Source organism: Rattus norvegicus, chromosome 5 (genome assembly GCF_021556685.1).
Source record: "Rattus norvegicus strain SHRSP/BbbUtx chromosome 5, alternate assembly SHRSP_T2T, whole genome shotgun sequence".
NCBI classification, from domain to species: Eukaryota; Metazoa; Chordata; class Mammalia; order Rodentia; family Muridae; genus Rattus; species Rattus norvegicus.
Window position 1 is genome coordinate 66,281,665 of NC_141538.1, and position 15,836 is coordinate 66,297,500.

Genomic DNA, 15,836 nt, shown 5'->3' on the forward strand with positions numbered 1-15,836 from the left:
ATTTTATAATCCAAGGATGCTAAGAAAAGTGGAGAACATAGAGGGAGGCAGAGCTGATCCCTGGGGACTGGGACCCGAGCTTCTCCCATGACTTGGAGCATCCACCGTTCTCTGTCACAGTCACAGGGACCTCACAGAGCCATCACTCAGCCAGACACTGCTTGATTCACCTGTCTGTTCACTCAGCATGGACCACTAGGCCAGAGACAGTGTGGATTATACAAAGTACCGTCATTGTCACAGGACAACTTGGGAGCTGTTGAATGAGGAAATCACTTTACGAGGAAACTGAGGCCCACAGCGCTTACATATATCCTTCACTGCCCACTGACAGCCCATTACTCCAGTTCAGTGTCCTGAGCCCCAGTGGCCTCTTCCCGGCAGCATCTGTCTCTTCTCCAGAGTCTGCTTTACTCAAAGCGGCTTCATCTACACCCACCGGCCAGCTCACAATCTGCCGTGGGTCTCTGTAACACTCTGGATTTGCATTCCCCCACCCCAGGCTTGAATGTTGGATGCTGTGTCCCCAGATGCTGGTGCTGTGGACACCTTAGGACGTAGGGGCTTGATGGAGCAAGTGGGTTCCCAGGGGCTGGTCTTTGAAGGTTAGACCTGGTCCCTGATTCTCTGTCTCTGCTTCCTGCACACCACACAGGTGAGCCACTCTGTTGGGCCACACACTCATTAATTACCATGATGAACTGAAGCCCCAGGGACTGTCGGTCCAAAGGCATTTTCCATCTCTTAAGCTGTTTGTCCAGCTACTTCACCACAGAGATAAAAGTGTACCTTACGCACTGCAATGGGTCATCTTAATTGTCAACGTGATGGGAATTACACTCTCCATGGGAACACACATAGGCTTGTCTGAGAAGTTTTCTGATGAGGTTTGCACCCTCAAACTGTGAGCCTAAATAGACTGTTTCTTCCTCACGTGTCTCTTTTGTCAGGTAATTACCATGGCAAGGTGAGCCCTCACGGCCTCTATATGCTTTAAAGAGACTATGTCCACCAGGAGGCCAGCTCCTGGAGTTTTGGATCACACACTATTAGAAAGTGACTTTCAGCTGTAAACACACACGGGCATTTTTACAAAGGATGGGAAAATGAAATAGTGCCGTTCTTTTTGCCCTGTTCTGTGGTCTTATTTGGAGGCCACATGTCATGGCCCCGTGCCTGGCTTATTCATGGTCCCTTGACCCACGTTCTCTTTACAGCCGTCATTACCAGGCCGCTTGTCTCTTTTGAGAGAGCCAATTTCATTAAGGTTCAATAACATAAATTAAGTGAGTTAAAACTCAATGAGAGAAATTTAATCTGGCGTCTGGAAGCTGAAATGTGTTGCGGTGAACTAACTGAAAACAAAGAAGGCTACAGGCGCCTGGGCAGAATGCTTCACAGATGCTAGCTCTCTGGAGAGGCTGGCCCTCCCTGGCCGGCGTCTGTGAACTGGGAAGGTCCCTTGCCTTTCGCTTCCTGTTGTAGGGTCTCATCAGGCCTAAGCGATCTGTGCGGAAAAAGTGTGATTTGTGCTACATACATGATTCCAGGCAGCTGTGCTCTGTCTAGAATGTGGGTGCGTTGCAGACCTAATGCTTATGTGGCTTGGCCCTGGGTGCCCCCATAGGCTTTCCTGGTTCTCTGGTTGTCCTATGTCCCTGGAGAAGGCTTTGGATGTTCATACCAGGCCTTCCCTGGATGTCCCTTCATGAACTTTTATACCTTGACGAGTGTTGTAATTGATCAGAATCATGAATATGACTGGATGTCCAGCCCTGGGAATCCCAGCAAGTCACTGAGGCTGGAGCTGTCACTGCTGGATGTCATGGCCCTAGCCAAGCCTCCACAAGCTGGCTCACCCTGGACCATCCATTCCTTAGTAACTCTGCCAGAGGGGAGGCCCATTTCTTGGCTCTGCCAGATTCTGTGAGACAGGAACTGCCAGGCTGACCCCTTCCTCTGCCCACTTAAGGCTGTCCCTGGGTGACAGCTTGATTCTTAGACTGTCTTCCTCTGGGCTCTAAAGCTGCATGTGCTTTCATGGGAAGCCTTGGTGACAAGCAGATGCCCCGTAAACCCCTCAGTTCCACAGCTAGGCTGAGCCCATGGCTCTTCCCAAGCTTATGGCTCCTCAGATGCAGGAGTCTTGCTGCCTGTCACTCAAGTTAGAGACCTGAGAACTACCTCCACCCCTTCCTGCCCTCACCCTCCTGTTTCATCTCCAGGCACGACCCACACAGTGACAGTCCTCAGCAGGAAGGGAAACCCTGAAGGAAAAGACAAGCAAGCAAGTGAACCCCACTTCTGGCCCTTCAAACAAAACTATCTCACTAACTTCTACTAGGACTTGAATTTACAAGGAGGCCAAGTGGGGGGCCTATGGGGGTAACTTCTACCTTTTTAGTTAGAGTTAGAAAAACCCTGCGTTTCTTGTAGGGTCACAAGGAGGCTCCCCTGCCCCATCTTTGTCCAGCCGCTTCCCACGATGAGCACACAGTTCCCTGTAAGCAGGGATGGAAGCTAAAATCTCTCGCAGAACTTCGCCCTGCATCCTGGGACAGGGCCGCTCTGCTTGTGGAGCTCTGAGGGAGGGGACACATGTGAACATATCTCACTCTGGAGCTCTACTCCGCTGCAGCTGATGGTTGGGGGATGAGGGTCATGGTATGTACGTGTCCGTGTGCGTGCGTTGCTTTAAGCGAGGCAGTGAATAAGGCTTCTCCTATCTCAGGCAGGGAGCTGCATGCTAAGCCTGGCTCTTCTGAGCACCCACTGAGCAGCCCCTGGCTGCCTTGGCTTTTAATAGGAGTCCAGCAACTGGGGACTCCTGCCCAAAGCATCCACATGCGGGTCTCTGCCTCCCTGCCTCATTGCTCTTACTGCCCGGAGGCCCTCCACACTGCAGGTGGCAGAGGCTCACAACAGCTTGGTTTGTCTCCAGTTCTAGCAGAGCAAGGCCATGGCAGGTCACAGTTACCATGGAAACACCTGCACCAAAACTACCAGCACCCACCCGGGTTCCCAGCTCTTCAGCTGCTCACTCTGCCTCCTTGCTATCCTTCTAGAAGTGACCACCATTATCCTAACAGTCCATCATTCGTTCATAAGTGATCCACTCATTCATTCATTCATTCATTCTAGGGACTTGGAGCTTTAATACACAGTCTCATTTAACCCTTCGAGTCCTAGGATAGCTCCACTTTTACAGAAGAGTGAATGAACTGTAAGGTTCAGAGGTGTTAGTAGCTAAGGCAAAGTCACACAGCTCGGAAGCCATGTTGTGGGGGTTTGGATGCAGACACCTGCCAAAGGCCTCTCTCTAGGGACATGTTAAAAATGAATAAAGTCACTTAAGTATACTCCAGAAGGGGTAAATTTTGTGGCATCTTGATTTTTTTTTTTTAAACAATCCAAATGGGCAAATGTTTGGCTGGGATACTTGACCGGCAGACAGAATTCGGTTGGCCTGTTGACCTGTTTGTCCTGGTAAAAGCCAGTTGACAGCTCGGTGTCTCTGAAAGCCTGACAGCTGAGCTTGGACCCTGAAACCCACATGGTAGGAAAGAGTGGGTCCCTGCAATGTCTTCTGATCCCCACATGCGTGCTTTGCACATACGCATGCTCCCTTCTTGTAATAAATCAATGTACTAAATCAAAAAGATATGCTTAGGGTTTTTTGTTTGTTCTGTTTTTGTTTTTGTTTTAAAGGAGAAGACGACTCATGGCAGGCATCCTTGTAATCTGGCGTTTGAAGCCTTACCCTAGCTTAGCATTGCTGGGCAGGCTCTGTCTTGCCCCCAGGGGAGGGAGAAGGTTACCACCTTTTGGTGGCCTTCCTCAGGGTTGGAAGGAAAGGCTAAACCTGGGTAAGGAGATGTGGATGGTGTTGAATTCTGGGGTGGACTGGACTTGTGGGGGTGCTTCACAGAGCTCCTGGCTGGCTCTCCCCCCTCCCCCGCCCCCAGCAGTGCTGCTGAGTCAGGAGCATGGCAGGCTCTGTGGGCCTTGTTGTCCACCAAGCCCCTGGGTCCTCTCTGTGCATCTCTCTCTGTGGAGTGCTCCCTGGTTTCCCGTGCCCTGGCTGAGGTTCCTGCCCAGACTTCACGGGACTGTCAGCGTAGTTTCTCTTGTCACCTGTCCGGCTCCTGTTCTAGCTGCCGGGGGGGGGGGGGGGGGTTAGAGTCCCTGAGCCAGGTGGACTTGTCATCTGTGAGTCCCTATTCCCTTCCCCCAGCACCAGGGCTTTGCCCACACCCAGCATCCTTCCCAGCGGCTCTGTGCCCACAGGGGCCGTGTTGCTATGGTGACTCTACTTCTGACAGTGTCCAGGGAGACGGCACTACCACGGAGCTGGAGCTGCTTGCAGGACTTGCTGAAGCTGGCACTGAAGACTGGGAAGGTTCCAGAAAGGATCGAGGGTGGGGGATGGGGCTGAGTGCGGTTGCTTCCCCAGCAGTAACAACGGCGGTGTGGCGTGTGTACATGCAAGTCCATGTGTGCCCCTGCGTGGACTCTAATGGCCTTTCTAAGCAGATAGCGGAGGGCTATGTGTGGGGAGACAGAACAGAGTGACATCGTAAACCAGTAAGCTGTTCATGATGGAGGCCGTCTTGGGTGCCCACCTCATCTCCTGGCTTGGAGGGTGTGGCTGACCTGGAGACCAGGTTGCAACCAGCATGGTAGAAATGGGGATATTCTAAAGAGATAGCCATGTCCATCATTCTGACTATGAAACTATTGAAACAATTGGCCCCAGGAAATGAGAATTTCCCAGGAACTCATGCTGGGAGAAGGAAAAGTCCTCAGAGAACTAGTCTTCTGGACAGAGTCCTAAGAAAGACTTCCTCTGAGGATGAGGCTGTGGTGGGTCAGTGGCGGGATGGGCTGCACCTCAATTAGGACCGCTCAGATGTGCCACACTCTTGGCCCTCTTGGTTGCTTGAGACAAGGTTTCTCTGTGTAGCCCTGGCTGTCCTGGAATTCACTCTGTAGACCAGACTGGCCTCCAACTCACAGAGATTCATCTGCCTCTGCCTCCCAAGTGCTGGGATTAAGGACATGAGGCACCACGGCTTGGCCTGCATTTAGCCTTTTAAGGAAAGGCTTATTTTGTGTGTGTGTGTGTGTGTGTGTGTGTGTGTGTGTGTGTGCATGTGCATATACGTGTGCGTGTATGTGTGCGTGTGTGCCACGAGTGTGCAGGTGCCCACGGAGGCCTGCAAAGGCCACTGGGTCTTCTGGAGCTGGAGAACAGGTGGGTGTAAGCCACCAGTGTGGGAATTGCGAATCAAACCTGGGAGCTCTGCAAGAGCAGCCTCTCTCTTAGCAGTTGTCCCATCACCCCAGTCCCTAGATTAATCCTCCCTCAGGACCCTGGTGACGACAGGCTCACAAGCTCACACCTGTTACTGGATCTTAATGTCCCTCTTTCTAATGTGGCCACATTGACTAAACCTCCTTCTCCTGCTTTTTACTATTTGGCTGTTTTAAAACTAGGTTCTTGAGGGCAGATGGCTGAACTTGACTTTTCTGGGTGTAGACTGTGACCCCAGGTTTGGTAACAAAAGTGACATGCTGTGATGTTTTCCTTGTCTCTACCACTTTGTCATTCCACTATCTCATTTAATTCACATCTCTCCCTACCCTGTGAGATAGGGCTGTTATGCCCATTTTACAGAGGACAAAAATGAGGCTGAGTTTCAAGCTTTGGGCTCTGTTTCTTCTTTCTGTATCCTACTTCCTGCTCCCTGCTTGCTCAGCATGTCGGGGCGGGGGTGTGAGTGGGGGGATGCTACTGTGGGCAGCCGGCAAGTCCAGAGATAGAACAGAGCCCATCTATTGACATCAGTGGACTCAGGAAGGAGGCTTCTTATAATAGCAGGTGGCACAAACCTTCCTACCCTCCCCTGGTATTTGGGTTCTGCTGTCCAGAGCATCCAGTCCCTCTTATTGAGCAACAGAGGAATTATTCTGGAAGTGACCCCAGTCATACATTCAGGCTGAACTGATTCAATCCAGAGGAGGCTGCTTCTCCTGCAGTCACATGTGGGCTCCCTCCACACGGTTCCCACTACTGATAAAGGAATTCTGGGCAAGAGAACTGCCATCTCTCCAGCCCCGGGCTCAGGCTCAGGTCGATTTGTAAAGCACGTCATGATTTATTCATGCCGCCTCCCCGGGCTTCCCAGGACGACCTTCCTCTCACACAAATGAGCGCGACTCCCGGAATAGAATGTCAGGCTTCATTAAGGAAAAAGCCCCAGTGTGGGGACAGCCTTTTCCTTGCTCCCTAGCTCCCTGGCCTGTCATTAGCACTTGGAGAATTCAGGTCAAATTCCAGAGAACCCCAGCTGGAAGTGCCCTGGAGGGTGGGGTGCTAGGCTGACGTACATGGAGGGCCCACCTCTGAGAAGAGGCTCTCCTGCAGCACAGCTCTCAAAGTCCCTCTGCACCCAAGCCTCAACTGCCCCACTGGAGACATCTGGGTAGCAGAGCCAAGGAGCCAGCAGAGCCCCAGGAGAGACTGGGGCAGCTGTAGATCCAGGGGTACAAGTCTGCAGTACATTTCGGGGAGGGACGCAGGTCTCTGTCCCCGTGGGATGCCAGCGAGGGGTTGGACCAATGTGCATCCTAGAGGTCCCCAGGAGGGTCCCAGTACCAGGGTCATTAATGTTGTCATCATGGGTCTTAAAGAGGCTGCAAGCCCTTTGGAGCTCAAGTTGAGGGTGCTTTTGCTCTTTCCCAGGTACTTAATGAGGCGCCTCAGGGCAGCACAGGACCCAGCTTCCCCTGCCACCGGATGAGCTCAGCATACACTAAGATGATGTCCAGGAAGGGCAAGACACTGTTCATTCAGGGATGGGAGAATGGGGCACTGCCATCTGGGGCTACCTCACAGCCCTCGGAATACTTGTGATCCGAAAAAGCTTGATGCATGGTGTGCGTGCGTGCGTGTGTGTGTGTGTGTGTGTGTGTGTGTGTGTGTGTGTGTGCACATATTTTAGGATCTTCTCTCGGGTACCCTTCATTCCCCATGGCTGGTTAGTGGGTAACCTGAAGTTTTGGAGCAGTAGAAGGGCCTGGAAAGGTGGCTTTGTAGAGGGCCTGCCTTGCTCTCACACTCCAAGGAAGCAGCAACAAGGAAGGACTGCCCATCCACCAGTCACCAAAACTGATGTACTGACCTCCCCTCCAGCTGTTTGAGGGACACAGCTGGTGCCCTGGGGTGGCGGGACAGGGAGGAGGGGGGAGGAGAATGGAGGGCTGTAAAGAACCCAGTGCTTCACCCAGTCCTTTTGTTGTTGCTTGCTTTGTGACAACTCATAAAAATCTGAGCATGGTAGACACACCTGTGAGCCCAGCACTGGGGAGGTGGAGACAGGAGGGTATCTGGGACTTGCTGGCTAACTAGTTGAGCCTAGCTGGCAAGCCTCGAGTCCTAGTGATAGACCCTGTCTCAAAGGCTGGCTCCTGAGGAACAACACTCAAATTTGACCTTTGGCCTCTATAGGCACCAATGCACACCTACACATACACACCTTCACATACACACTTGCAAATACACACTTGTACACACACCTGCACATACACACCTGCACACACATACCTGTACACCTTCATATGCCCCTCTCACATGTATACAGTCAGTTTCATATGCGTGCACACGTACATGAACACACACATGCACAAATAAGTGTTCATCTGCACATGCATATACCTATTCAATCACACACATATTCACATGTGCATACCCATCCACCCACACATCTGCACACACGAGTATACTTCTTACCCTTTATATGCACAAACCAATGCATCAGTGCACACACACACACACACACACACACACACACACACACACATTGACAGGAGGGATGATTTCAGGGAAAAATACTTCATAACAGATTTCTGGATTGAACAGTAATGAAAAAATTGGTTTGAGACATCCCTGTCAGAGGAAATAAGACAGCAGCCTTTCTCCAACTCCAGGTCCCCACCAAAGCCAGCAGGTCAAGGATGTGTCATCTCACATGCCCCAGTGACTCTGTGTACTGATGCTTTTGTTCCTGATGGAAAGTCAGTGTTGTGCCTGCCTGTCTGCTATCCTGCACCTCCCTCCCCCAGAGCTTTCTAGTTTTGGTCTTCATCCAGCAGTGGCCTGTCTGTCATGGAGTCACCTCAGTGGTCCAGCCATGCCGTCCATGCTCACTGCAGATGGACACACTGGCACTACTGTCTGGGCTGCACAGTTGATCTAATTGTTTCTCTCTCATCCCGGTGTGTTTCTACACAGCTGTGTATGATGACAAGATCACCGAGAGATCTTTACATCACACATGACAAGCACATACGTGGGGGCTTACCGTGCAGAGTGTTTCAAAGGTCTTTTCTGAGACGAAGGACCCATCGAGGCCAAAGAGGAAGATGGATGCATAGGACAGCATTCCTCCCAGGATGATGAGGTTGTTCATGTAGGGGCTTGACATCTTAATCAGCCTGGTGGAAAGAGGCTCCAGGTTACACAGCGTCTTCCCAACATGCTGGGTAAGCGCAGCTGCCAAACGTTCAGGAGTGAGGGAAACAGGGCCCTGAGCAGGTCCACCTCCAGGCCAATGCCCACTGCTTCTGAAGAGAACCCCAACAGCTACATATTGTCCCACCTCTTTCCTCAAACCTACCTATCAGTCCTTCAGGGAGGAGACACTTGCCACAACATCCTCAACAGCTTCATCTATTGGAATTTTCGGCTTACAGGATTTTGGGTTAGGATCAGGAACTCAAGTCTAAGTGGACTGAGTGTATCGAGGAGGGCGGTTCCCATACCAGGCTCCCCTGCCTGACTTGGGCACATCACAGAGCCCTGCTGGGAGTCTCCAGGGTTGTTCAGAGACTGCTCACCAGGTGGTAAGTGAGCCCCGCCCACCCTCGCTTGGAGCACTCAGAAAATCTCCCCACTGTTCCACATGCACAGGGGACAGGGGTAGTGACACCTCTCCCAGTCACAACCCTTACCCCAGGAGTTGGGCAACTGGGCCCCATGCTATCTTCTGTTTCTCTATCATCAGACAAGCAGAGAAATGGAGGTATGTCTGTCACTGCCAAACGTGCATCTCTCACTTCTTCCAGGAATCCCGCTGTGGCCTCCAAGTGCCCAGCAAACCAAGTTCTAGCTTGCTGAGCTAAACCCCGAGAGGCTAGAATTTTTAGCTGGCTCAGGGTACCTGGCTCCCCAGGCACAATCGGCTTCGAACGGTTTCTTTTACAGACTGTAGCAATAGCCAATTGCTCCCCAAACATTTTACTTGTATTCTGCAGTTCTCCGAATGATTCAAGCTTAGGATTGGAGAGCTTCCTGGAGAAGGTGGTTTGCAAAATCGTGGGTAGGAAGAGAAATGGGAGGGAGATCGAGTTCCCACATTTTTTTGCAGATTTTTTTCAATGGCTGAGCCATCCAAATAAATCATTCTGGTAATTTCTCCAGGAGGCCACAAGGGGGAAGTTAAAGAATTAATCTAGTGAGGCAGTTTGTGGCTCTGACAGGATCTCCTTAGACAGGCAGGAGGGCTGGACAGCACTGGGAAGCTACTGTATGCCTGAGCCTTGAAACAAATGCTACCGGGTGCAGCCCTCGCTTGGGACTGGTTCCTGTAGCTGTGCAAATTGCAGGTGGCTAGGAAGAGACACCAGGTGAACTGCATTTATTCTTCGGGAAATAGGTTTGACCTAAACAATTACTTAAATAAACAAACCAACCCGGGAGCTCAAAGGCTCCCAGCTCCTCCTTGGCAAGCAGAAAGAGAGGCAAAAGCAGAGAAAAACCCATCGCCTGGAACTGCCCTCCTCATCCCTACCAGTCTGTGGGTAAGGCAGTGCGGCCTCAGGGACAATGGCAAGGGCCCCATGTCCCATGTGAGGCTCCTCCAACACACACCTTTACAGCTTTGGCCCAGTCTCTCCCATGACAAGACAAAAGCTGGGTGCAGTGATTTCCTATGGAAACCAGCCAACATGGCTGCCTGGCCAAGATCAAAAAGTGGTGGCTGAGCACAGTACCTCAGAGTGGGGACTTCCTAAGGAGAGCTGAGGATACTTAGAAAGCTGAGACAGAACCAAGGGGTTGGGCTATGTCACTGATGGACACAAATCCCTGGTGACACTGGGAGTCATGGAGAGAGTCGAATGAGGTGTGAGGGAGGGCCTTCCTGAATGGATGTGGGTTGTTCCAATGGGGGCCTCTGCCACTGGACCTCACTAGAAAGGACCACTTCCTTTCCACCAGCCAGGACTGAAGGTGTTAGAAGTGGGTCTGAGAAGCTGGGGGCTCTGGGGTCTTTTGTGTCGTTGCTCTTGGACTAACTGAAGGTGCTGAGCATGTCCAGAGCTCTAAGGTCTATGGCCTTGGGCTTACCAGTCCAGCTGCCCCCACCGTGTGTGTGCGCGCGTGTGTGTGTGTGTGTGTGTGTGTGTGTGTCCCTACAGTATTTTAGCAACAGAGCAGCATACACTTCAGGAACCCACTCAAAACTATTCACAGGTGCTTTTGAAGAACCTGCCATGTGGTGACCCCATTGGTGATGCAAGGGGCTGGTCCACCCAAAATGCTTTCCCCCAGCATAGGGCAGGGCTGCTTACTTTTGGTTCCGGTTCTTGATGTTGAAGAAGAGGAAGGCGCTGGCCATGATCATGCCGAGGATGGTGAGAGCGGACAGGATGCTATACAGTGGAAGCGAGATCTTCCGAAGCTGCTCCAGAATGATGGTCTTGTCCTTGGGTGGCTCGGACCCTGCAAGGTCAAGAAGGAGCCATTACACCCTAGTGCTGTTATTCTCCAAGGACATTTTGCCTCTGTGTGCTGTGTATATCCGGCCAAATACAACACATGTACCTTTCGTCAGGCTCATCCACCTACTGGGTGAGAGGATCTAGTGTCTGGCCAGTCTGCTCAGCAGGAGCCTGAGCCAGGACTTATTTCTTTCTCTAAATAGAATCAATAAGGGATCTGTGATGCATTTAACAGCCATTAGAAGACTAGAATTTGATTTGGTCTAATTACGCTGTTGAAAAACCGTCACCATTTATCCCCAAAGGTAACCATGGCTGGGAAAGCTGAGGTACCGCTGGGTGCTACTGGGTGGGGTTGCAGCGAAGAACTTGGCATGGGCCTCAAGGACTCTGTTCCTACCTGAGCATGATAAACGATCTTGCTCACCAGGGCAGACACCCCGCCTGTCAATTCTAGGGTGACAGATATGTGCTCTGGCTGCAGATTCTCAGCCTCAAGGTCATTATCACAAAAGCTCTTTGGTTTTCTGTTTCCTAAGACTGGGTAACCGTGGGAGGTGGAAGCTATCTCCCCTTCACACAGAGCCAGGGCCAGGCTGAAGCTGTGGGGTTCCGTTTCTCTCTGTGCCTGCCAGGCTGCCTGGTTCATTCTTCAAGGGCACCAGGAACTCAAGGGGTGGGGACTGAGAGGCTCAGAGCAAATGTATTGTCCTGCATGGTGGCCAGTTTGTACAGGATAGTCTGGAATGAGGGAGGCGGGAGCTCCCCCGACCCTGTCTTCCTGAAAATTCTCTTCTCTTACGTGTGTGCGATCTCAGGTCACATGTCTGCTGTGGAATTAGGAGCTGTCAAGTCCCTTCTCTTCAGTGGGTTGAAGGAGAATTGGCTAGATGCAGGGGAGTGGCCAAGACCAGAGCTCTGTTGGGGCTCAATTGGGGTGACCTCAGTTATGCCTCCATTTTCAAGAGACAAGCCGGGGAATGGGCAGGCAGCCGAGTGGAGAGCAAGCCCGTTCACCTGGCCTGGAACCCGGTGCTTGCAAGTTCAAATGTGTTCAGAAAACAGTCAGTGGTGAGCCTAAAGGATCCAGGGAGCTTCCAGAGTGTTAAGGGAAAACCCTGAGGAGAGAGAGAAGGGGGAAGGGTGATTCACAAGAAGAGAGGCCCTAGGCAGACAGAGATGGAGGGACAGGTTTTCCACTTGCGGAAGCTGGAGCTTCATATCCACAAACGCCCTCCTCATGCCCCCCAACCCAAGGGCATTCCCGAGGCTTCCTGGCTGGGAACAGGCTCTTCTCAGGACCCCGAGGTTTGGGTCAACGATGACACGATTACTACTGAGTCTGGGCCTATCGTTTAGCTCCACTACCATCTCCTTCAACACCAGCTCCTCTCACACAGCCTCCTTACTCTATCTTGCTTCTCTGCCGAACGGCAGCCCCACCAAGCCCACCTCAGCTAGAATCACGGGTGAATCACGGATGCACCATGGACATGCTGAACAGATGTGCTAGGAGCAGCGCTGAGTTTTATTTTCATTCATGCTTCCCTCATCCAGCCACCATTGCTAATCCCCTTCCCTCAGTCAGGCCGGATGCTCAGTGCTCAACATCCAGGATGCGTAATGAGGAAGATATACTCTCTGCCCTCAGGGGTGGGGAGCTTGATACAGCCTCAGGCAAAGAACAGAGCAATGTGAGGCAACCCCAATTTCTGAGTGCTGTCTGCAGGGTGATGTGGAGTCGAGAGAGAAATGAAAGACACGGGCTTTAACGTATGGGCACTTAGCTCATCTACACACTATCAATAAGTTATAAATATTAGACCCTCCTCACCTGACCCATCCATCACCTTATAGGTGGTGGGCTGAACAGTCTTCCAGGGGTTTTGTGGCTTCTCGAGCTAGTAAGTGTGGCCTGCTGGCAGGACTGGGTCCCAGATCTGCCTGACTCTGTGCAAACGATCCTTAGGGATGCAGCCTAAGGGGCAGGCTAGCCTCAGGTATATGCTAGCCTGTGTACCTGGCAGGCAGCAGAGAATAGTTCCAGAGCTGGAGTCATGAGATGCTCCCTGGAGTGGGGTTGGACGATGAGAAGAATGGTTGCCTGTCCCCAGAAAGATGAGGAGGACGGCTGTCTGGGGCACAGCACAGGGCAAGCACTAAGGTGTTCCAACATTGAAGGAGCAGAAGCAGTTTGGCCGGGCTGATTTGTGAGAGGCAATAGAGAACTGCAGAGAAGGCCCTTTCATGGAGATCCTGGGGCCACAGCACAGAGCCAGGCTCTTCTCTGGACACAGGCACTACGACAAAACTTGATTTGCTATTAGGACGTGTCTTTTTTTATTTTATGCTTGACTCTTTCCCTCCATTATTTTCTCCAGTGCCGGGCCAGCATGCTATCAAGAGCTCACTACCCAGAATCCTTATTCTAAAAGCCCTCTGCCCCTAGCACCCAAGTACAGGAGCAGGCGGGCACTGCATGAACATCAGGACTCTGGAGTTTGGAGCGGGCTGAGTTTGTCACTGGCTGTGTGGCTTTGAGGCGACTCCATTTCTGAGCTGTTTTCTTAAACACCTGCCCATTTTCAGCGGGTGCGTGGACTGTAACATGTCACCGCACGCTTGGTGCTGACTCCCACAGGTGGGTGGGGAGGCTGGCTGACCGTAGAGGCCACACACAGGAGACACACGTGGATGTTAAATGAATCTCTACAAGGCTCTAGGAGCTGAGGTCTACAGAGCCAGTGGGACCAAGTCCATAGAAGAGCTCTGCCTTGCACAGGAAAACTCCTGATGACCCAATATGATCTAAGTCAAATTGTCCGGGGGCCACAGACTTCCAGTTCCTCCATTGTTCTCCAGAGGCTAGGCTGTCCGCCCAATCTACCTATCCATGCATTCATCCATGCTTGTGTGCATTCATTCAATTATTTTCCCACCAACTGCTCATCCATATCTTCATGCATGCATCTGACTGTCTAGCCACACATGCATATTACATGTGTCCATGCATCCAGCTATGTGTCCAGTTACTTATGTATTCACATGTCCATCCATTTATCCATATACAGTCGTCTATCTTCCCATCTACACAACTCACTCCCAGGCTCTCATCTGGCCTGTCCGTCTACTCATATACCCAGCAGCTGCTAACCAACCTATTCATTTATCCATCCACCCATTCACTTATCCAGCAGCCCACACGCTCCTCCACTCATCCGCTCACCCACACATCTATGTATCCGTCTACCCAGGCATTCACTTGATGTTTTTCATCAAATGTCATCCAGCCTCCAACCCTGGCTGACACCAGGAATTTAGAGTGAAATTAGACCCAGAGAGGGCATCAGTGTGAAGTAAAGGTGGTCATTCGAGAGGCAGAAACGAAAGACAAAAGGCCGGAGGTAAACAGAAGGGAGTTATTAGCTCTCAAACTCCACAGGTTCACCCCAGTACTTGGACCCCGCAGAGTGAGTGGCATCTGTATTCCGTGAGGGAGTAAATGCATTAAGGATACCCTCTTGACCCCACAGAGACAAAGACTCTGAGCATCTCCCATGTGGAGTGCCCTTCCGGAAGCCCTCAAGCCTTACCCTGGAACCTTATGGTGTCATTGATGATCTCCAGTGTGTCAGCCACCGCGTTGTATTCGCCGACCTTCACCTCTCTGCTGTCTGTGGAGAACAGGAGACAGTAGCTGGTCAGCCGGGGCTCCCGGGCTTGGCTCTCACAGGCCCTGGCTCTGCTCTCTTAGATTTACCTCCCTCTAACACCTACTCCAGCTAGGATCACAAAGTTTGTAGCTGGCGTGAGTCAGAACCTCAGCAGGGTGTCCATCCAGTGATGAACACCCCAAGCAGGGGAACCCCATTTTCTCCAAAATAAACCCTGCCTGATCATTCCTCCTTCCTGCTCACTGAGTAGATGTCTCCCGTCTGACTTACCCTTGCTTGGTTGGCTTTACCTCAGGGCAGCATGGACTCTTTCTTTGTCTATCCTAGGACAAGGCAGGAGCCTACTCCCTTGGTGCCAACCCCCAGCTCCCCTGAACTTTACTCTACTTCTCTTGGGCTGCACCCACACTCTCTTGGGGTCCCCGGTGAAGGAGGACCCCAAAGCACTGTAAGTGTGACTCTGTCAGCCGAAGGTAGCTGGGATCCTCTCCTCCTTCTTACTGGACAAGACCATCCTGACAATGCATCCTGAGGTAGAACAGGGGTGACCCGGAAGCCACAGAACTCTGTTGTGTCATATCGAGCCGTACCCATTGCTTTTGTTTCTCTGCATGCCTGTGTTCTCCCACCTCACTGGCGAATTCTGTAGGCCTTCCTCCTCCTCACTATTTCTTGGCTTTAGTTCACCATCTTTGCCATTGTCAAGGGTAAAGGTAGCGATGACTGGCTTAGGAAGGTGGCAGGAAAAAGAAGGTGTCCTATTCCCAGGTAACACAGGGCACTGGGTGATAAATGGAGTGAATAGGAGGGGTGTGGGGATGAGATAGCCACCCAGGATTCCGGCATGGATAAGGACCTTAAGGTGCTGTTTTATGAGTTTGGAGTGCAGGGTGGGGTCATATATTGGAGAGATGTCTTGAGGCTGGGTTGCTGGTAGATCACCTAGATGAAGACATTTTTGGGTCTGGAGCCCAGGGCAACAGTAAGATAGGGCTATCTTACTGGAAGCTGGGAACAGTCTCATCCTGGCAGACAGATGTGAGACTCTAGGGAAAGCCCAACAAGACAAAGGTACCACATACAGCATTGGGGAGCATCGACTTCCAGCAATAGGCAGAGAGCAGAGGAGCTGGGGAAGAGAAGCCAGATGCCACCGTCGAAGCATCATAGCATCCAGGTAAAGGGACAATGTGACCATGGAGCTGGGCAGAGATCTCCCATGCCCCTGAAAGACTCGTACAAGCAGTCTCTTGAGTCAGGGCTGTGGATTTGGTGTCTGGCAGATGCGGGTGTGAGCAGAGGTGGAAGCACACAGAAGGGGCAGGGAGCTGGGTGTATGGGAGCACAGAGTAGAGCCCCCAGGCACAGCAGGCCTTGCAA

At 51.8% G+C, this 15,836-nt stretch overlaps 1 protein-coding gene across 2 annotated transcripts in view; it reads right to left on the minus strand.

The window, feature by feature from the left end:
* The window catches only part of Gabbr2 (gamma-aminobutyric acid type B receptor subunit 2), a 341,159-nt gene that overhangs the window by 65,912 nt on the left and 259,411 nt on the right, over nucleotides 1–15,836 (minus strand). For both annotated transcript variants that reach the window (XM_087551353.1, NM_031802.2), the window contains 3 exon segments: nucleotides 14,376–14,456; nucleotides 10,633–10,783; nucleotides 8,364–8,496 (listed from right to left, as the gene is read on the minus strand). In XM_087551353.1, the coding sequence (XP_087407479.1) occupies nucleotides 8,364–8,496; nucleotides 10,633–10,783; nucleotides 14,376–14,456 (365 nt within the window).